At 39.5% G+C, this 23,230-nt stretch overlaps 1 protein-coding gene and 1 long non-coding RNA gene across 5 annotated transcripts in view; one reads left to right on the top strand and one right to left on the bottom strand.

Moving 5' to 3' along the window:
- LOC107526787 (uncharacterized) overlaps window positions 1-23,230 on the top strand; it is a 93,039-nt gene that overhangs the window by 3,041 nt on the left and 66,768 nt on the right. The window lies entirely within an intron of this gene.
- The window catches only part of ADGRG2 (adhesion G protein-coupled receptor G2), a 98,388-nt gene that overhangs the window by 12,418 nt on the left and 62,740 nt on the right, over window positions 1-23,230 (bottom strand). For 3 of the 4 annotated variants that reach the window (XM_016199358.2, XM_087829476.1, XM_016199359.2), the window contains 16 exons: window positions 22,653-22,706; window positions 18,273-18,328; window positions 17,366-17,421; window positions 14,935-14,974; window positions 14,426-14,463; window positions 13,076-13,170; window positions 12,476-12,542; window positions 11,596-11,984; window positions 8,871-9,042; window positions 8,549-8,705; window positions 7,500-7,643; window positions 6,757-6,879; window positions 6,098-6,143; window positions 5,872-5,975; window positions 4,960-5,081; window positions 2,367-2,635 (listed from right to left, as the gene is read on the bottom strand). In XM_016199358.2, coding sequence (XP_016054844.2) covers window positions 2,367-2,635; window positions 4,960-5,081; window positions 5,872-5,975; window positions 6,098-6,143; window positions 6,757-6,879; window positions 7,500-7,643; window positions 8,549-8,705; window positions 8,871-9,042; window positions 11,596-11,984; window positions 12,476-12,542; window positions 13,076-13,170; window positions 14,426-14,463; window positions 14,935-14,974; window positions 17,366-17,421; window positions 18,273-18,328; window positions 22,653-22,706 — 1,932 coding nt within the window. The remainder of the gene's footprint in view (window positions 1-2,366; window positions 2,636-4,959; window positions 5,082-5,871; window positions 5,976-6,097; window positions 6,144-6,756; window positions 6,880-7,499; window positions 7,644-8,548; window positions 8,706-8,870; window positions 9,043-11,595; window positions 11,985-12,475; window positions 12,543-13,075; window positions 13,171-14,425; window positions 14,464-14,934; window positions 14,975-17,365; window positions 17,422-18,272; window positions 18,329-22,652; window positions 22,707-23,230) is intronic. The other variant, XM_087829477.1, reaches the window with a different exon arrangement.

Genomic DNA, 23,230 nt, shown 5'->3' with positions numbered 1-23,230 from the left:
AAAGTAATTGTTGATAGATATGTATTTATTGCTATTTTATTCATATTTTGGTCCTTTTTTTCTTCTTAAAGAAGACCCTTTAACATTCCTTTTATTACTGGTTTGGTAGTGATGAACTCCTTTAGCTTTTTCTTGTCTGGGAAGCCTTTTATCTGTCCTTCAGTTCTAAGTGATAGCCTTGCAGGGCAGAGTCATCTTGGTTGTAGCTCCTTGCTTTTCATCACTTTGAATATTTTGTGCCAATTCTGGCCTGCAAAGTTTCTGTTGAGAAATTAGCTGAAAGTCTTCTGAGAGCTCCCTTGTAGCTAACTAACTGCTTTTCTCTGGCTGCTTTTAAGATTCTCTCTTTGCCTTTAACCTTTGGCATCTTAATTATGATGTGTCTTGGTGTGGGCCTCTTTGGGTTCCTCTTGTTTGGGATTCTCTGCACTTCCTGGACTTCCATGTCTATTTCCTTTGCCAACTTAGGGAATTTTTCTGTCATTATTTTTTTCAAATAGGTTTTCATTTCCTTTCTCCTTCCAGCACCCACGTGATGTGAATGTTGGTATGCTTGATGTTGTCCCAGAGCCCCCTTAAACTATCCTCATTTTTAGGGGGTTCTTTTTGCTGTTCTAATTGGGTGTTTTCTGCTACTTTATCTTTCAAATTGCTAATTTGATCCTCTGCTTCACCCAGTCTACCATTGTTCCCTTCTGGTGTATTCTACATTTCAGTTCTTGCATTCTTCATTTCTGACTGGTCTTTTTTGATGTTTCTATTTCCATTTTTGTTTCCTATTTCTTTGCTGAAGTTCTTACTAAGTTGATCTATTCTTTCCCTAAGTTCATTGAGCATCCTTATGACGAGTGTTTTGAACTCTGCATCTGATAGTTTGCTTGTCTCCATTGTGTTTAGTTATTTTTCTGGAGTTTTATTCTGTATTTTTCATTTGAGACATGTTTCTTTGTCTCCTCATTTTGGTTGCCTCCTTGTGTTTATTTCTATGTATTAGGTAGAGCTGCTACATCTCCCAGTCTTGGTAGGGTAGCCTTATGTAGTAGGTGTCTTGTGGGGCCCAGTGGCACAGCCTCCCAGTCACCCTAACTAGGCACTCCAGGTGTGCCCCATGTGTGGGCTGTGTGTACCCTCCTGTTGTAATTGAGCCTTGATTGCTGTTGGCATGTCAATGGGAGGTGTTAACTCCCAGGCCAATCGGCTGTGAGGGCCAGCTACGACTACAGTGGAGGAGCTACTGTGCAGGGTCTCACTCCACAGAGCAGGACTTACTTTAGTCTGCGCCTTAAGTGTGTTGCTCATGGAGGTGGTTGGGTGGTGCTCTGGAATGGTCTGAAGCTGTCCATTGGGTGCACTGGCTCTGGGGCCTTCCCGGAGGTGAAGGCCAAGGTTAGCCAGTGCCTGTGCCCTGCCCATGCCCTGCCTGGGGCCACCCATCATGAGCTACAAAGTGATCTGCAGATGGTTGTCACATGTAGTGGACTTGGAGGTGCCTAGCAGAGGCCACGCTGAGAACTGAGGCCATCCTCCACTAGTGCCAGGCTTGGGGCTTCTTAATAAGAGGTATGGGACATGCGGAGGCCAGATGCCACTTGCTTAGGGTTTGTGAACCTTTGAGAGGTTTTAGGAAAGTCTGCAGCATGAGCCAAGACGGGCCTTTGGATAGAAAAGCCGTTGGAAGCAGTATGGGTAGGCCCGCAAGTTGGGTGGGACAGGATCTCAGGAAATTACCAGGTCAGGGTGAACATTGTTATCCAGGTTGATGGAGACTCAGATATGGTGCCTACTTCTGCCTGTAGGGGGAGGGATCTGCAAAACAACAGTGGCTTCTGCCAGCACTTCTGTCTGGGAGAAAGTAGCTCCTCCAGGCCTCTCCCTGAAGCCAGACAATTCAATCCCTCTCGTATGTCCCTGGCACCTTCCTAGCGAGGAACCAGCTCTGGAGGGACCAGCTTGTTCCACATCTCCACCCCTCCTACCAGTCTGGATGTAGCTTCTTTATATCCTTTGTTATAGAACTTCTGTTCAGCTAGACTTCAGGCAGTTGTCAATGATGGCTGTTCTGTAGTTTAGTTGTGATTCTGATGTCATAGGAGGATGTGAGTGCTGCATTTACGTACTCTACCATCTTGACTGGAAGCCCTTCTAAGAGTTTTATGTTCATAACCAATCCAGGGAAAATATACAGGTGTTCTAGAAAGAGACTTCACAAGGTTGCTCTTTGGGCAGTACAACATGTAAGGAGAATACAGCTGTTTCAGAAACCTGCCAAGTGTGACCTGTTTCAATAGTCTCTATGTGACTAAAAATCAAAACAGTGGAGAAAAAACAAAGAAAGCCAAGACAATATGCAAGCAAATTATACATACCCCAACCGATGATGCAGAATTTAAGGATGTATTTTCGGATGTAAGTATTAAACACTTTGACAAGGGCCAGATACATATGGAATGCTTCTAGGCCCATCCACGTAAATGAGACCAAGAGAAAATAATGCAAAAATACAGCTGCTGAGATGCAGAGGCCTCGGGTGTCATACAGAGCAACCCATGAGTCTAAGAGGAAAACCAGATTCAGAAGTAGCAGAGCTGCACAAAGCTGGATGAGAATTTTAGAAGGGTAATCCCTCCGGATCTTTCTAAAAGGAAAGGACAAGAAAAGAATTAGCACCACATTCTCCTTATGTGTCCATATATGAGTTTTAAGCAATTTATTTTTATTCTTTGGTAAACACCTATCTCTAGTAGTCCCTCCTTATCCACAGAGAATACATTCCAAGACTCCCAGTGGATGCCTGAAACTGTGGATAGTGCCAAACCCTATATATACTATGTTTTTTTCCTATACACACATACCTATGATACAGTTTAATTTATAAGTTAAGCACAGTGAGAGATTAACAAACATAACTAATAATAAAATAGGACAATTAAAACAATATAGTAATAAAAGTTATATGAATGTAGTGTCTTTCTTTCTCCAGTAATTTTTATATTTTTCAGTCCAAACCTACTCCTGGATTTGTGTTAACCATCCCTTACTTGTGGCTTGGTATTATTTGTTTCTGGGGATCGCTTGCTGAAGTCTTCATACAATAGGTTCAATGCTTTCTGGTGCGACATGTTGCCATCAATCAGAACACATTTTGTATTCATGTCTTCCACCCACAAATTTAAAGCCTTTTCCATCTTAACTAAGCACATATCATGCACTTGTGGCTGTACCTTTTGCAGTTTGAGGCGTGACAGCAAAACTAGCACAAATTGCTTTTTTCTTCTTCATAATTTCATAGAAGATTTGTTCTTATGGTAGATCTTAGCAACCTCAGCATACGATCTTTTTCTTATTAAGTTGAGAACTTTTACCTTTCACTTAAAGGAAGCACTTGACAGCTTCTCTTTCACATATCTGAATTGCTAGCATGACTACTCTTGTGCTTTGGAGCCATTATTAAGTAAAATAAGGGCTGCTTGAACACAAGCACTGTGATAACCAAGACAGCTACTAAATGACTAATGGGCATGTAGTGTATACAGTGTGGATATACCAGACAAAGGGATGATTCATGTCCTGAGCAGGATGGAGGAGTATGGTGTGAGATTTTTGTCATGTTACTCATTCAAAACAATGTGCAAGTTAAAACTTATGAATTGTTTGTCTGTAATTTTCCATTTAATATTTTTAGACTGGAGGTGGCCACAGGTAACTGAAATTGTGGAGATCAAAACGTGGATAAGGGGGGACTACTGCATATGCATAAATTTCACCTCTTTGAGTGTGTGTGTAGGCATTAAAACCAAAAACAAAGGAAAAATCTAAACAATCGTCAGTGGAACCATATAGAAAATTTGTGTTTGTATTTCTGTGGAATCTTTTACATGCTGACTGTTGACCCATCCTTTTAAATAGTTTGTAGTGGAATCTACTGAACACTCCTCCTCCCATTTCTCCCAAACTACTTCTAGAAGCATTGCTATTGCTTCTCATACAATAGGCTCCTATGTTCAGATCTTCAAAACATAGCCAGATTTCCCTGTTATCTTATGTTATTAGTTAAAATGAGATAATGGAAAGAAGAGTTTAAACTATAGTTAAGTGAAACAGACATAGGAAAATACAGCTAATTGATGACATGTGCATGTTTATGTGTGTGAAATTAGATCTGGTGAAATCATTCTGAGTAATGGTTGGCCTTATGGTAATTTAGTCTCATTAATAATATTTTCAAAGGTCCACTAGAAGATCTGTAGTCACAGCTGGACCCTAAGTTTGGCATTCAAAGTAAATTTGTGCATTTCTTAATCAGGGTCCAAAATCTACATCTCAGAATTTACATAGTGTTTCATTTAGTTAATACAATAAAAGTGCCTTTTTCTTCTTTTCCAACAGATTTGTTGGAATTCCCCCAAAAAAGTGATCGAAGGGACCCTTCTGTAAGCTGAGGAGATTCTGCTCCTTGGAATGTCATTTTTGCTTTGACCTACAGAGCCACACTCATCAAGTTTCTATATTTTTCGTTGAGGCTTTGCATTCTTTATTCTTCTTCAGCTGACATGTGCTAATATATTAATCTTTTGTGTTTGCTAGGTATAATTTGGAAACATAGTATATTAAACATAGCTCTTATGCTATACATGGATCTATGGTCTATTTCAGATTGTAAGCTGTCAGGTTTCGGGGTTGTCACCCATCTTTCATTTCACACTTAATGTTAACTAAGTACCAGGCATCATGTTATGGTACAAAGATGATTTCAGATACAACCCCTGCCTTCAGTGAGTGCATAGACTAATGGCAGGGATCAAATGTAATAAACCAAAAAGTACCATGAAGTTTTACATATAGGTGGCTCCACTAGATGTGTGTACATGATAAGGAAGGCTGAGAATGCACTTAATATATTTTGGTAATGGAGGTGAGCACTATATCCTGTAATCCAAGTTTCCAGTTATGGATACTCACTCAAAGGCTATGTAGGTTATAAGAGTAACTGACAGAAAAATTGATGAAATCCCACAACCAATATATGTGATAAACGTCAGAGCCATCATTTGAGCCGCTGGCAAGGATGTTCGTGTTAGGTCCTAGAAAATAAAATATTGTTTTCAAGACCAGATATTTTAAATAAAACAGTCATGATTTACATTGATTAAGTGTTCTAAGTACCCATCCAATAGTTCATTCAACAAACCGACAAGGTAGCCACAAATATTAAGTAAAGATAATGAAATTGAGACCCAGAAAGGTTAAGTAATTTGTCCAAGGTCACACAGCTATGAAGTGGAGGAGCCAGGAACCAAATTCAGGTCTGGCTGACTCCAAAGCCCATGTGCTTGATCAGTGTCTTATGGTACAATAGAGAAGCACTGGGCTAGGAGTCTAAAGACTTGAATTTGGCTTCTGGGTCATATATTTCTTAGTTCTATGACTGGACAGTTACCTAACAAGTCTTAATTCTGACTTCATCAAAATGACAATAATAACGCTCTATTCTACCTATCTGGCAGGGCTGTTGAGGAGATTTAAATAAGATAATTTATGTCAATGTGTTTTATAACAATTTTAAAGTGCATTGCAAACTAAACAATTTTTATTATCCATTTTTATTACCCATTTTAATCTGAATTCCCTAGCCCTCCTACTATTTAAATGAGTAAAGCTTAAATGTAAAAATAAAATGGGAAAAAATACTTCCATGTTCAAATATTGTCCTTCAAGTGCATTTACTTATTAGAAGAGTAATTTCATTGGTCAATAACTTTGCCACAATATCATATCTGCTATCAAAGTCATCCAGCAGATTAGACATCATGGTATGATGCCCAGCTACCCCTCAGACCCACAATCTAAGGCCAGGTAGTGTGGAAATATTACCAGTAGGACACCGAAGCTTGTGAGGTGGCTGCAGGTACAGATGGTTTCATTCAGTCTCCTGTCTTTGACAGAGCAGCCATTGGATGACCAGCCTCCTCTGCCACCTGTTGGCATTGGGAAGGTATCTGTTCCATCAGCAAGGCCACAGCACCAATGACTGCCCTTTCTCCCCTACCCCCAACCCTGACCCACTTAAGACTTTGAAAAAGGTATGACTGGAACCTACCGTTTCTGCCCAAGTCCCAAAATACGCATCTTACTGTTAAGTCATCCTGCAGTAGAAAGATACAACACAAATAATTAATTTACTGAACTGGAAAAACTGAAAAGCAATTGGAAGAAAAAACCGATTTCTCTTTATTTCAGAATCTCATTTTTAATTTTTGGAGACTTCTTATTTTATAGTTGTCCCTAGAAGCAACTGAGTCTTATATAAGTCAGCACTTCTTAAACTCAGCAATTGTGCCTAAGAATCACCTTGAGGCTTTGTTAAAATGCACATTCTGATTCAGTGGGTCTGGGGTGAGGCCTAAGAGTCTACAGACTCCACTTTGAGTAGTGAGATCATAGATAACGCTCAATGTGAACTGAACTGAGAGTTGTTTTCTCTTTGGAAGTGAGAATCAGACCTGCAGCCATGGTTTGAAATGCAATGAAATTCAGCAATTGATGAGCTTGCTCTTGCATTGATCCTTCTTGGAGATTAGGTGGTTGGTCAGTTTTTAGGCATGTTAAAATTCAAAGGAGTGACTATGTGACTCTAGTCTTATACACTGCCCTGAGTTTTAAGGTTCTGCTGTATCTCCTTTTTCAGGCCAAATCTTCCAGGTATAGTTTGCACAAGATGTTTCTGATCAGTGAACAGCCCAAACAGGACTCTCCCACCTGGCTTTGGTCGATGTGCTTTAATGTAACCGTCACATTTCTTGTCAAGTTCTTGACAGTCAGGTTCGCGACACTCGATGATATGACGTAACTGATCAGGGAGAGGTTCTCCAGGGAAGGGTCCTAGCACACCAAAGAATCAACAAAATGGCAAGGGAAAATGAAATGTTATTAGAGAGTTTTAGAGCTTGAAGGGACCCTAAGGACTATTTAATCCAAATGTTTGTTTTAGGTCAGAAATTGAGGGTCAGGGAATAAAGTGACTTTCCCAAGGACTGTAAGTAGAAGCAGAACTTGCTGCACTATACAGCGCTCTAAATACCCGGTTAAAGTTCACAGATTGATCCAACAGGACCTTCATGAATCTTAAAGGGAACATAACATTAAGCCATTTAAGCTGTGTGTCCTTAAGTAAGTTACTTAACCTCTCTGTGTCTTCATATTCTCATCTGTAAAATGGGAAAAATACTGTAGTTTAATAGTTCCTTCCTCACAGAGTTCTTGAGAGGATTAGAGTTAATATTTCTAAGTGCTTAGGATAGTGCTCGGCATTGGTAAACATAAGTATCAGTTATTGTTATGTATCATCACTAGCATCCTTAGGTCCTGTTTAAAAATAAATTGCAGCTTTTTGGCAATTCTTTTTACTTATACCAGACTTAAGATATGTGAGGATTAAAAGAAGAATAAGTACCCCACTCCCAAATAAAACCTAAATCAAAACCAGTTAGTGTCAACTTTACCTGAAACAGGGCAGGTGTTTCAAAAAAGTTGAACTGAACCCTGGAAGCTAGCTCTACATCATTAGCCGGTAAATTACTCATCAGCGATGAGGGCAGAGAAATAATGCCAATACTATTCTCAGGAGCCTCAGTTTCCAGAGAAACCTGAAAATCAAATAAAAGATAATAAAAGTGTCTGGGACTAGTATAATAAGGAGTTAGAAAAAAACAACAGCAACTAAGTAGATGGAGAATCATGTCGGGGCATTTATCTGTGGTGTGTCTATGTATAATCAGTTCTTATTTCTCTACTGCAAAGTTAGAGGGGACATGTAATATGGAGATGAGGCCTTGGAGCAGGAAATAAAACATTTTAAATATACACACACAGTTAGAAAGTATGGGATATTATATGTCATTTATATCACAATAAAGTTGGGGGTGTGCAGGATAACTGCTGACTCCAGGGAGACCTCAACAGCAACATACCAACTTGGTGACTTGTTAGGGCAAAGTCTTCATAGAACCACATGCACTAAACTTGTAAAGGGAAGACTATAAAGTTAATAGGCAGGACTTGGTTTTACTTGGATGTTTCCAGTGTCCAGTCCCTCTAACAGGTGGATAGAAAACAACTAGAAGCAGGATTGATATTCAGTACCACTATTCATACCAGTGTAGTCATTACACTTGTTAAAATATTCGAATGGGTTGACAAGTAGCTGATGTCCCTGCTCTCTCCCAGTTACCAAGAACCCTCTGCAGATACTTCCCCCAACTCACCCCCCCCCCCAACTTCTATAATCCAGCTGCTAAAGGGTTAACACTGGGCGCAACAATGACCCACTGAGATCCTGCTCCAGCCAAGACCAATGTTCTTCCTTTTTTATTCTGTGGTACTTCATTGTTCTAGATGTTAGATATTTTGAATATCACCCCTGACTATAAGCAGTAATTGCCTCAGTCATATACTCACATACATATACAAGACTCTATCATATATCATATGATATATGGTTTGATAAATCATATACAAGAAAAGGCTGTTTCCACACTAAATTAGGATGTACCTGAAGATTTGCAGGGTCTTGAGCAGCAAAGGTAGTTGTGTTGAAATTACTGGAATTCACTCTGATCACAGCCAAAGCCAAAGAAGGGGAGGTTAGACTTATGGTCTTGGTTGAAAAATTCAGCTGTAAGCCAATGTCATCCACTACTTTTAGCAATCTGTAAAGATAAGTGGCAGTTCAAATTGAGCACTCCCACTTTGTTTTCCCCAGTCTAAGCAGAACATAGAGTAGCAACTTAACAAGTCACTATGAAGCTCATAATGGGAGAAAAATCATGTAAGAATCATCGGTATCACTATAGGGTCAGTATGCTAAGTCATACCTTTGTGCCAGAGGAGCCAACAAGGCGGGTGGGGAATGGAGGAGTTTGCTGACTTGATTTATCATTTCTCCTGCGAGGTTAGGCTCCAAGCTGCCTAAGGACAGAGTTTTCTCCATCTGAGACACTTGGTGTTCAAGATCAGAAATGGTCATGCTACTGGTGGGAACAACTTCTGCAACAAAGAGCCAAATCACTTTATGAAGACATAATGAAAAACATCACTAATAATGAAACATGTACCCTGTGATCTGGCAAACCTAATATTAGGCATTTACCCCCCAGGAAAATGAAAACATGTCTTAAGGAAGACTTGTTCATGAATATTTATAGCAGCCTTTTTCATGATAGTCCCAAACTGGAAACAAGCCAAATGTCCATCAACTGCAGAATGGATAAACAAATTGTGGTCCATCCATACAATGGACTATATTATTCAGTAATAAAAAGGGATGAGTTACTGATACATGCAACAACATGGATGGGTCTCCAATTCTCCAGTGTATTATGTTAAGTGAAAAAAAGCCAGACTCAAAAGGCTACATACTATATGATTCTCTCCATATGACATTCTAGAAAAACCAAAAACAGGGAAACAAAACAGATCAGTGGTGGCCAGGGGATGGGCAAAGTGGGTAGGGGGTCGACTACAAGATATGAGGGAACTCTGGGGGTAGTGGAAATGTTATATATCATGATGGTGGTTACATGACTGTGGTGTTTATTCAGCCTCATAGAACTATAAAATTTTCATTCATCCATAAAAACTGGATGAATTTTACTGTGTGAAAATTATACTTCAAGAAACCTAACTAGCCCGGCCAGCATGGTTGAGTGGTTGAGCATCAACCTATGAACCAGGATGTCACGGTTCAATTGATCCCCAGTAGGAGATCTGTAGGAGGCAGCCGATCAATGACTTTCTCATCATTGATGTTTTTATCTTTCTCCTTCTCCCTTCCTCTCTCTGAAGTCAATTAAAACATATTTTAAAAAAAGAAAACCTAACTAAAAAAAAATGTAAAAGCACATCAGTGTATTTAGTGTATATTCATATGAGCATAAGTACACTTATATTTAATTTATATCATGTGTACAGGAATTTTTATGGGTAACTAAAAGTGCTTTGTGTGAAAAAGAGAATATTATGAAATTAATAGCTGAATTACCAACTGTAAGCCTGATTTTTAATAGTGTTTTTAATTGGGAAGCAATGATACAAACCTGTCTAACAACAAAAAGTCTCTTAATTTGACCACTTAACATCTTATTTCTTATTTTTCATATTCCTTTCTATACTTTATCCATGTGTTATAACATACTGTTATGAACATTGTGCGCAAACTATTTATTGTTATTTTCACTTCACTCAAGACTTGAAAAATGCCCCCAAGTTTCTGTCTAGCTGTTCTTATGCATGGTTGTATAATAGTCATTATGTTACATGAGTCATTGTGAGAATATATTTCATCATTCCTCTCCTGTGCAACCCTTAAGTTATACTCACTTTTTAGCTACCAAGTAATACCCCAACACATAGTTTATGCATATGCCACTTTGATTCCATTGTCTCATTCCCTGAAACCCAGGTCTCAGGGGTGGAAGCATAGATTCAAGAGGCCACCTTGCTGGCCTTTGTGTGTAGCCTGTTAGGTTGATTCTAAGGGTCAAAGGGGATAGCTTTGGAAAGGTGGGCATTTTAGGCTCAGGCTAATGAACTTCAATTTTACTTTATTCTTCACCAGCCATTAAACCTTCTCTCGACTAGAGCCCCAATGACTTTATGTGGCCTAAAATGTCCATATTTATTTTTAAAATTACTTAAGAGAGAGCAGTGCAAATTTGAAGAAATATCAAGTCATTTGGCAGAAGTTCCAAATCTCCTGGGGATGCTGGCACTGGAGTGGAAGGGGTGGAGACCACAACCTGAGCTCCAGTCTCAAGTCACCAAGAATTTGGTTTTGCCTTGAACCAATGTAAATTCTAGAGGAAGACCTACTTCTCACTCACTGAATTGAAACTCTGGAGAGTATCCAGAGTTATTTCTGCTTCCTTCCTTCTTTCCTTTATCCTTTACCCCTAAACCTACTTTGTTTCTGGGGAACCCTCTGCAGTTCCCATGGCATTCTCATGCTTGCATTGTTCTCAACTAAGTGCTCTTAGTGTGATCACTTTTATCTTTAAGTAGAACAGGCTGAGTCAGGAGGAGCAAAATGGCTTATCCCAGACCTCACTGCCTGTGAGAGCCCATGCAGACCCACTTGAGGCCTTGTGAATGTTCCTCCCCTCCTTGTGGCTACCTTGGCTCAGTCTCAGCTCTGTCACTCTGTGACTGACTGATTTTCAAGAACACTAGTGTTTTATTTTGTCTTCTGTCTAAATGGAGTCACTGTGTTTAACAGTTCAAAAGTATTTTCTTCAGAATGTTGAAAACAGTGACCCAAAAACCTTTTGTAGGAGAAAGAAACCTATGAAATAACTCAGATGGATAAAATGAGATCTGTGCTCGCCTCAGGGCTATTTCTCAGTTCTTGGTCAAACGATTTCACTCAGCCATATCTATGTTCTATGAATGCCTGAAAGAAAGCTCTTGAAATAAGTAGACATCATAAAAAGAAAGGCTCATTGTGATCTTATTACAGATATCTTCATTTGGCAGGCTGGCAACTGCATTTTAGGTAGCCAGAATTACAACAAACATAGGAGCAGCTTAGCTGCTCATATTTACCTGTCTTGTCAGGAGGTGTGCTGGTCGTGATGACATTCACAGGGGCAGATGTGGTGGGAGAAGGAAGTGAGGATTTCACAGGTGGCAGAGTGGAGGAAAGATCAATTTGGGGACTAGTTGAAGAAATAGTTCCAGATTGGGGGCGCATATCAATGGTTGGGCTAGAAGCTATGGGAGCTGAAGTCTGGAGAGTAGGAAGGTGAATCACCCCTTTTGGGCTCTGGGTGACCACAGATGGATGGTCTAGAGGCTCAGCTAAAGAGAAGGCACTGGAGACCTGGGAAAGAACTGTGGCCTGAGGAGCAACTGGGATGGAATTGCCGGAAGAAGAAACTGGTGGGTCACGTGGATAACCACCAGCAATACACATAATTGGATCCTGCAAGTCACTAAAGGAAAGAATCAGAGAGATGCATGTGAGACACAAATGCGCAACAAAGAAGTGAGTCTCCTCCTCTGGCAACCATCTAACACCACCCGGAACCCCGGGCTGCACCCCAGACCAATGACATCACCACCTCTGAGGACGGGTTGCAGGCATCAGTGTTTTTAAAATCCCCAGATGATCCCAATGTGCAACCAGGCCTGAGAACCACATCTCTATAGTCTGGACCCCTGTTACTTAAAGTGGAGTCCACGAACCAGCAGCATTGGCTTCACTGGGAGCCTGTTAGAAATGCAGACTCTCAGGTCCTGCCCAGACCTAGTGATCAGAATCTGCATTTTAACAAGATCCTCAGTGATTGGCATTTGCAGTAATGTTTGAAAAGTGCTGGAATTGAAAGCCCTTATTTATTGTAAAAATTCCCAAATTCCAAGGCCAACGTGGCCATTAAATATTACTTTTTTTAGGAAAAGAGTCAACATGTTTGCCTCATACCACTGCAGCTTCTCTAATTCTTCTGGGGAGGAAGGGCAGGGTATTCTGACAGAACAGCAGCACTGTTCTGGAGGAGACAAAAGGAGAAAAAGAAGAAAATGCATGGTCAAGAATAAGGCAAGATGGAAGCTCAGACCCATCAAGTATTACGGTTCTTACACTGACTGCATTTTAAAGAGCATTTGTCTAAAACAGGTGATAAAATAAATTGGATGCCATTATATTGACAATTACATAGACATAGTAGGTGCTCAAAAATATTGAGTGAATAATTCGGGGGAGGGCTATATGCACACAATATTAATTGCTCTTCAACAACTTCTAAGAGGAATTCAGAAGTAAACTGATCCCAGCAGCAAGTGATCAAACATTCCAAATAGGTCTCTCCTCAATGGGGTTTATCATGTTTTCAAATATGGTATACTGAAATTTTATTAAGAAAGCAGGAAAAATCACCATTTACAGCTCCCTAAAACCTTCCCAAGGACAAAGAAATCAAAACAGAAAGCTACTATTTATTAATTATTTTTTCAATTTAAAAAAAGAACACATCAAAGCCGTATGAAAATGAACACAGCAATAAAGATAGAGACAACTTACCCATTGGATGAATCTTAACTCCTTTCAAAGCCACCATTACAGCACATATGTTCTTTGTCTTATTCAGTTTTATTGTGAATGTACAATTTAATGTACTATAAAGAGAAAAATATACAACCAGAATGTTACTAAACTGGAAACCTATCTATATATTTGTAGTTGTTTTTCAAACTTAGAATGAGGAAAGGAGATAGTGACACTGTTAACTTGCAGTGTAACCCTATAAGCTTATAAACACCCAGGTACCATGGTCTGAACTTTATCCAAAAGACTTTATAGGATAAAACATTTAAAGAGGTTTACATTCACAGAGGTTGCAAACCAGAGACCCTCTGACCACACACAGCTGCTGATTCATTTTACCTGCCTGCACAATGAATAGGCAGGGGTGAAATTTGTCTTCAAAGACAAGCATCTTGACATCTAGGGTCTTACCCCCAGCTGACTACTTGCCTGGTATCTGTAAGCATTTGAGTTTCTATCATAGGAGCCCTTTCAAATACCAGCCTAGATGAATACTGGTCTCTTAAATCCAAAATCTCTCTGGCAATCCAATCTATATTATTAGATAACTGGTAATTTAACATTCTCTGTTTCTTTCTACTTAATCTTGCTTTAGGTGAAAACATTAATATTGCAAAGATCAAAAAGAGGTACTGTACGTGAAATGAACTAAATACGTATAGTGGATAGGGATTCGATGTACAGTTTCATGGAGGACTTGCCATTATTTGTACCAATGAATAGTTTGATGAGTAGAAATCTGTCATTTTCTAGGATTTTTACTCTCACAGAATGCTCAAGGTTCAGGTAGTGAGATTATTGACCTATAAGCTGTTAGCTTATGCAGCCAGGACAACCAATGGACACAATTTAAGATGATAATCTGTGCCACCTCAAATAATTGTTGGGCAATCCCTGATTCACCTCTGAATACACTTTTTAATTTCTTCTTTGCTCTTTCTTTCCAATCTTTTCCTCCCTCTCCTTCTTCTCCCATGTTCCAAATTGTGTTCCTTCTTCTCTGACTCTCCTTCAACCTGACTGGACCACTGTGAGCCATTTCTTAGTCCTGTTTGGGGCTAAGGACACTGATGATCCTTAGCCTCATAGAACTTGAGGCCAGCAGCCCTGACACTACCCCCATCTGTGTTTCACAAAGAAATGAGAAGATGGTTGTGACAGATTGATGAGTGTTTGGAAGAAAAAAAATACATATATTGAAAATGTCATTAATATGTATTTCTTTTAGAAGATTGTCTTTGAATTTGCAAACTAAGACTCCTCAATACTTTATTTCTCATGAGTAGAGAAATAATGATATTTTAAAAAGTATTAAAAATCACTGACCTTTGAGCTTCTGCTGTGGCACACACTATAAAATAAGTCTGAAACAACAAAAGTATATATATGTTACTTTGACAGTTGAAAGTGTCAGACAAGACAACCTTGCACTAATCACAGCATCACTGAATCTTAGAGCCACAAGAACTCCTAGGGATCATCCAATTCACATTCCTACCAGATTTCTGACATATGATCAAAGCTATTCAGGCTATACAGACTCTGCTTAGATAGATACCTTTAGTGTCAGGGAGTTCACTATCACACAAGAAAGCTCATTCTCCTGGGGCTCTTGTTTTAAGAAACTTTTGGTTTTACATGAAGGAAAATCCACCTCCTTATAATGTCCATCCGTTGTGCCTAGTTTTGATTTTTGGAGTAATGGAACTAGTGCATTCACTCTTTTACATGACAGATTTGGGGGGATTTGAATACATATCTCCTCAGGAATGCAAAACTCCATGCTTTCCCCCAAATAACAATTATAAACAAGGTACAGGGTGTACCATGATTACCTCACTTAGGGCTTGCAGGGTTTTGTTGAGCTCTGTTCGTCTGTTGATAAAGTGAGAGAAATTGACATGAAGGAGATTATTGGGGATGTTAAATTCAAAACAAGTTAGATTTTTACCAAATACATTAAACATATAGTATTTATTGCTTGCAGTGTTCACTTTGAAGAAATACTGGGTATAATAAGAGATTCCAATGTGGGAAAAGTAAATTATTTCTATGACAAGGGAAACTAAACAGACCAAAGCTGTATTGGTACTAGCCAACAGTTGCAAGATAGAAAATTTATGGTTGAACAATCTTATTCATTAAGCTCCCAGGCAGCGTCTGGCAGAAGGCCAGAGGAAGAGCTGCCTGACCAGAGGCAAAATTTCTGAGACAGGCCAGCCACTCACCCTGGAGGCCTGGGCCTCTGATTTCTCCTTCATTCCCTTTCTAACTGACCCTGCCTGCCATCTAGCACTCTCCAGCCCTGCCTTCCCTTCCTTACAACTCTTTAGGAATTTCCCTCATTCCTCTCCTCCAATCTCATTCCAACAACACTTGCATTTCTTCAATGTGGCAGAGATTCATATGAGGTTAAGATGAAATAAATCTAGTTTAAAAATTCAGTCTAAGGCAGTGGTTCTCAACCTGGGGTGGCACTGTCCCCCAGCGGACATCTGGCAAGATCTAGAGACATTTCTTCTTGTCACAATTGGGGGTGGGGTGCTACTGGAATCTAGGGGGTGGAGCCCAGGGATCTGTTACGCATCCTACAACGTAAAGGACAATCCTACATGACAAAGAACTATCAGGCCCCAAATGTCAATAGTGCTAAGGTTGAGAAACCCTGCTCCAAGGAATGGGCAATAGTTCTAGGTGGCTCCAGGCAAGGTTTGGAGGCAAGAAGAAGGGAAGGATGGTGGCAAGAGTAGTCAGCTTTTTGAGCTGGCAGGAGCCACTCCTCCATAACTATACTCAGAGGTCACCTTTCTAGAGATTTCCCTGTGCATTCCACTCATGTCCAATCTGTTCTTTATTCAGATACTTAGAACATCCTTCGGTACCTTGTACATGTGACCTTCATCATAGGGATCGTACTCTAGTGTTATCGTTTGTTCCCATTCTGCATCTTTCCTACCAGACTCTAGGCTCCCAAAATGGCCTCATGTTGGAACCACCAGTGGAGCATTAAAAAATGCTCGTGCCCGCATCTCAGTCCCCAAATACTGATTTAATTGTTATTGAGTGTGCCTGGGCATCAGTGTTTTTAAAAGCTCCCCACGTGATTTTAATATGCAGCCTAGTTTTCCATTTCAGAGAGTTGAGTTTATCCCCATTTGTATCCCCCAGCACATAGTAGGTGCTCAACAAATGCTTGGTGGCTTTAAATGTACTCATCTCTATTTCAAGGCTAGTAATTAAGATGAATTACAAGTACACTAAGTTGTATTCTATTTATAAATCTGTGAGTTAAAAAAATGTTTTCTAATACTACTATTGCCTATCTAAGTTTAAAATCCTTCTAGGACATTGATTATGTCACACATATACTTTGAATAGTTAGAAAAGCTAGATTTTTATCAGAAGGTAAGAAAAAATAGGCATATAAAGGACATGAATAACATCCCTGCCCATCCTAGTTTTCACTATAACTTTTTGCCACTATAGACTCAGAAGAGCCCTAGGAATGTTTGATATCCACCAGGTGGAATCCTGTATGATGTTCCTCTCCACCTAGCCACTGCTGAATCATCAGAAGCAGCCAGGTCAAAATGCTAATTAAAGGACGAGACTTCAAAACAATTTTGTTTGCTTTGACCTACAAAAGGTTTTTCTCTTCAGTGTCATCACACACACTCCCCAGAGCTTTTGAATTTGGTTAAAAGTTTAGAACAACTTCATTTGAGAGGTAGCAGCAAGGTAGAGAGTAGATGAACTTCATCTCTGATGCTGCTTCCCTGCCATGAGGGCAAAAACATAAAGTTTCCCCTCCCAGTGGGCAGAGTAAGACTGTCCTGGCCTAGGCCAACTGCTGGCCCACATTTTGACCTATTGTCTAACCGGGGGGCATCTATTTGTAAACTGAGGTCTACTTAACAAAGACTTCTCCCTACCTTGTCAATCACTGATGCTTCATGAAAGCATGAACAAATGGTATCAATGAAGTCTTACCTTGAACTCTTCTTTCAACCTTGCTGGCTACCAAGGCATATTACTCAAATACTAATTCAAATGGAGGTAATTTAATAGCGTCAAAGAGAAGAGCCTCACAGGGATATTAATTGATGACAGTTGATTATGGTTATAGTTTGCAAAGAACACAAGAACCAGTTCTCTATAACTTTTAGGTCTCTTTCTTATTCACAGTTTCCAAAAGCAAAGATAACTCAACAAGTATCTTTCCATAGTTGATGTCTTAAGTTTTAAATCAAACAGCAGATTACTCACTTCAATTCACTTAGAGACAGGACTCCAGTCAAGGTGCCATTAGGCATATTTTGATTCTGTTAGAAGCACAAAATCATTAAGAATACAACAAATACTGTTTTCTTATACTCTCTTACAAGAAGTTTTTCTTTAGCTTTGTTGGCCACCCAAAGAACTACACCCTAAGGACTATAAATACTAACTGCATGGAATACTACCTAGCAAATGATGGAACCCATATAGACTGAGCCAGTTTTTGTTTTCTTTAAAAAATGTTCTGCATCAAGTGTGATGTGCTAATTTCTGTCTTTTGTTATTCCATCTGTCTTTCATTATTCCCCTCAAAAGAACACTATTAAAGCTCTCTACATGAAAGGTCCCAGATTTAAGTAAAAGATCTCAATGTAAAAAGGGAAACTTGATAGCAGTCATCGCTATATTTCTAGAACCTGGCTCATTGCCAGGCACACAGTAGGTACTCAGGAAATATTCACTGAATGAACAAACCACGTGTAGATGGGATCCTCTGAATCAATCTGGGTTACAGGAGGCTGATACTACTATATCTGAATCCCACACAGGGCGAATAGGGTCACTTTCAGAGGATTATTCTTAGATTCAATATATATTATATTTCTTCTTGTTAGTTTCTAATATAATTTTACATTTTGATTGGTAATAGCATTATATTATATAAACATTCAGCAGCAAACCTAGTGAAAACTAAAATATAATTAATAACAAAATACCAAGATTATTATGAAATCAAGCCCTCTTAGCAAAGCTAAGGATTCAACAAGCAAATTTATTTGTATTTGGTCATAAAAGTAGATAAATATGCCAAATATCAGAAATCTGAGCCTTAAACAAATACTTAAACACACACGAATTCCTTAAGATTGTAATAAGGAAAATCTTTAAAACCTACCTCAGTAACATTGTTTTCTTCATCATATTGAAATATTATCTCGCCTCTAAAAAATTCTAAAAATAAATTTTTAAAAAGAAAATTGAGACTTGCATCCTTAGAGCTTGAGGATTAATGTAATACAGAAAAAGATTATCAAATTACTTTAAAAACAAAGTTTCATCAAATTCTTTGCTGTTATTCACATTTACTCTCTTTTGTATCAGAAAATTACTCACTATAATTTTCAGAAAATATAAACTATAAATTTTATGTACGAGTGCGGAAAGAAGGAACACTTGTTCCCATGTCAAGAAACTTTATCCTGCCTGAATCCCGGTGCCAGAGGTGGTCCAAAGGCACCCGTGATGGTGCATAAAACCGCTAGCCACCTGCCGGGCTGCTTAATGGACCACTGTCCAAGGCCCACCATGACCCGCATCCCAGAGTCGCCACCTCTGTTGCTTCTGCCACGACCCTGTTCCCTTCACGTAAGGAGCCCCAGGAGTGCCCCTTGTGCACCGAGGCACACAGACATGGGCAGCCAGAGCATGCTGGGCAGCCTGGGTGCTGGGCTTCACTGGGTTGCTGTGGCCATGCTTGGCTCCATCATGATCGTAGTGGTGCCCTCCATTATCAAGCTGCAGGTCCACAAGAATGTGTGCATCGACCCTGGTAGCCTGTCCTTCAGCATGTGGAATGTGATCCCTTCCCCTTCTACTTCTCCATCTAGTTCTTGACATCGCAATCCCAACGAGATCCTCCAGGGCAAGAAGCTGCAGCTGCAGGAGGCAGGCCCTCCGTGTGTAGGGAGTTCCAGCACCAGAGCAACATCACCTTCAATGGCAATGACACAGTGTCTTTCCTGGAATACTGCAACTTCCAATTCCAGCAACAAGTCCAGCAGCTTGGAGAATTACTACATCATCGTGCCCAACATCCTGTTCCTAAGTACAGCCACTGTCCTGAAACCCAGCCCAGGAGGGTAGACTTCTGTGGCAAAGCCAGATAGGCAGGGGGCCGTGGGCACAGAGCCCAGCCTGAACCCAGAACTTTGGCCTCTCTGTACCCATCTGGGCTGGGGGCACAGCCCTTCACACAGTCCTCAGAAACCAGTGTGAGTGAGAGACACTCCATGCGGCTGCCCTGTCCCCCCTCCCCCAAGACTTTGATATCCCTGAAGTCTACATAGGCACTGGATTTGGGTGTCTGGAGTCCCTTCCCTTCATCATCATCAACTGACATCATCCTGTATACTGAGTAGGCCACTCCCTGGCTGGGGTGGTGGGAGGCTCTGCCCTGAGCTGCCCCCCATGAGGGCCCTTATCTTTTAGGTGCCAAGCCAGAGGTGGACAGGTCTGGGCCCTGGTAGCCTGGGTGTATGGCCAGGTGGGAGACCTGTCCACCTGCAGCTTCTGGTCTCCAGGGCAAGCCTCTCTCTCTTTTCTACTGGAAGAAAAATTAGTTATCATCTTTTAAAAATAATTCATTATTGAAGTAATAGACCTTTTTAAAAAGTGTGTGTGGGGGGGAGAAATTTTATCCCTACATGCTTCTCATCAGAACTTTGTTCCTTTAAAGATGCTAACTGGGAGAACCGTGGACTAAAGTTAATGTTTTTAAAAATATACATATATATTTTAAAGTCGTTATAGTTACAGTTACATAGATAAGAGAGGGAGGGAAAGTGTTTCTCAGAAGTTTAGCAACCTTATGGGAATCCATTTATTCCTTGCTGGTGTTTTTGTTTTTTTCTTTTTAAAAATACAGCTACCAAATGCAGTATGTTTCCCAGAAACAAAGTTGAGATTTTGCTTTGAAACCTGAATAGAGTGCAGGGCAAATCTTTTCTTCAGTTGAACAACTCATTGGGACTTTCATCCCAGATATACCAGGAAAACTTGTTCCTAAAATGCTCGCTTTGGGTAACATTGAAGTCAATTCTATTCAACATTTTTTCTACAGGGTATACTAGGAGGGGCTTTGACTCTATCTGGAAACAAATAAAATAGAGACCCCGTAACAGAGGTACATTGTGTGTACTTCATAATATAGAGACAAAAAACTGGCCTCTTGAGCAAAAGGGCAAGGATGTCATATAACTATAGAGCAGAGGTCAGCCAACTTTTTTGTGAAATATCAGACAGGTAGTAAATATTTGAGGTTTTGTGGGTCATATGGTCTCTTGAAACTACTCAACTTTGTAGTGCAAAAACAGCCATAGACAATATGTAAATGAATAGGTGTGGCTGTGTGCCAATAAAACTTTACCTACAAAAACAAGTAGCAAGATATATTTGGACCATGGGCAGTAGTTTGCCAACTCCTGAGCTAGAGGGTTGAAGGCCTCCTCATCTTATCTTTTTTATTGCACCCCAAAGTACAGCTGATTCCCATAGCCCAGTTCCCAGTGGTCCACTTCCACTTAAAATGGCCAACAAAGCCACTAGACCAGAGATTAACATGATTTATCTATTTCAGCAACTTTTCTACCGAGGACTTCAACTCTGATACTGAAATTTCAATTAATATAGTACATAAGTATTAAAAGTAAAGATTCTTGATACATGCATAGAATTATTTATCCATTTTTGAAAAGAAATCTTAGCTTGTATAAACTGAGTTAGTGTGTGTGCCCCTGGTTGACACCCAAAATTTCTCTCCCTCACCTCTCTATTCTTCAAGTTCATCCTTCAGTCTTGTTGAGGGGGTGTTGATTTTCATAAATGTGCTAGGAGCACAGTGGTAGCAGAGCAACCAGGAAGCCACCACCTTTCTACCTTTTTACTCTCAGCCTAACTGTGGCTAGTCAGCTCCCAGTTTCTTCACTAGCCTCCATTTCCCTTAATGAACCCAGATTGGAACCTGCAAGAAATGAAGGTTTCTAGTTTCTGGCAGGATATTGTGGGATTTCTGGTGCCAAAAGAGTTGGTCCCCTGATGAGGTTGTTTTCAACAGACACTAAAACAAATGGTCAATTCAGTCACTTAATTAGGGAAAACATTACTCCAACCAGCTTTCTGACATCTGTTATTCAAGATGACCAGTTTGTTTTTTTTTTTTACTAAATGTTCAATTTTCAAACAGTTATCAAACATCATGTAGACACAACACTAAAGTAGACATTAGTCACCAGTCCAAACATAGAGGAAGCACAAAAATAATGAAATTATGGAGAATTCAGTAAAGAGAGGAGGGAGGGAAGAAGAAGAAGAGAGAGTTACACAATATATGAAAGTGAAATGTGTTTATTTTTTCTTGAATCAAAACCAGATGATATTTTTCTGCTGTATTCTACCTGGAGCATACTATCAGGAGAAAGCTCATATAAGCAAATCTCACACTCACTCAAATGGAACGTGTTTGTGGAATATTTTTCAACAGAAAGTTTTCTTGTTTTCTAAACTGTCCAACCTTAACTTGTTTTACTTGCAACTGTTTCTTACATTTGCTTTTCTTTTTAAAATTTTTTACATTTCCAAATGTGCATTAGTTCCATTCACCGAATGCTCCTATGTTTTTCAAACAAATTACTAAACTGTTAAAGGGAACAGAATAAAATGAAAGCATTCCTCTAATAAGTGTTTCTTTTTATATTAATGGAGTCATACTAAGACTTTAATATTATAAAATATTTTGTTACCTTCCTCTTCTCTCTTCCCATGATCCAATTCTGACCTGTCACACCATATTTTTCTGTTGTTTACATCTGCTTTCATTGGTCTCAACGAGGAAGGGAGCCCAGAAAGCCAAACCAATGTGAGAAAAGTGATTGTTTCATTCCATCTGGCCCATGGCAGGAGGGAAAATATTCTCGTTTCAAAAATAGCATGTCCTCAAGAGATTTCCATCTCAATTTTTAAAAATAGGGGGCAGTCTTAGCTAGAGATGGCAAAATCCACTTATGAGCACTACTGGAATTAGCACCCAATTAACTAGGTGTACGTGAGGTTTTCAACATTCTAGTAGAGTGGTTTGTTTTATTTTTAGTAGAAGACAACATCTTGTTTCTAAGCTATAATAATACTTAAGGTCCTATGGAAAAGCTGGAGGGATTTATATATAAGAAGTGGCTTTCAATAATTAAGTTCATTATTAATTATGTTCATGAATCAACTCTAAGTGCATTAGTTATGGATTTAAAGCTATGGTGAAAAATGTTTGGTGTACAGCTTCATGTTCTCATATTAAAGAAGTTAATCCATCATTTCACTATGCAATGGGAAGATAATTCCAGCCAAATCTAAAATTTGCTTTTGTTTTCATTCGGGATTCATAATAGCCAGGTGGTATGAAAACAGACAGATCAAGAGGCATACATCATACACTCTAGAGGAGAAAAACCATTTTTCTCTATGAAGCTAATTTATCTGGTAACATACAATGTGCACAAGAACTAACCTGAGTCATTGCAAATAGATGACAAATTGCAGATATTTCTCTGGGGTTTGACTCCTGCAAAGAAAACACAACCCAGCCGGTTAAGCATGTCAACACCTTCACTTGTATATTACATTGTCAAGAGAATTCATAAATTTAGGCATCAAGGGTGGACCAAAAATATTATACGTTGGGTATAATTGGCTGGATGAATTCCACAAAGACTAAAAGAATGAGAGTTTTCATTTCTTAGTTAGTCAGCTATGGAACTTGATTGTTTACTATTCTTTAGTACATCAGTGTCTGATCCCCTACGCCTCCCTAAAATTTCTTGTCCTGTTCCCAATTAATCTCTCACCTGTCCAATACAAACAGAACAGTATGAATACAAATCTAGCATAGAGACTTTAAATGAAATAGCCCTTACTCTTAGATTCTCCATTTTTTCATGGTAAGGGAGGGAGTACATGAACATTCTAATGCTGATCTCAGCTCCTTATGCAAATGTATGTATGAAATAACACCAATGTCATGATATCATTTCACATGGGCAAAAACTACAAAATTCAAAAAATATTTGCTGAATGCCTACCATATTC

Source organism: Miniopterus natalensis, chromosome X, assembly GCF_054644295.1.
Source record: "Miniopterus natalensis isolate mMinNat1 chromosome X, mMinNat1.hap1, whole genome shotgun sequence".
NCBI classification, from domain to species: domain Eukaryota; kingdom Metazoa; phylum Chordata; class Mammalia; order Chiroptera; family Miniopteridae; genus Miniopterus; species Miniopterus natalensis.
This window is presented reverse-complemented; position numbering and strand designations above follow the sequence as displayed.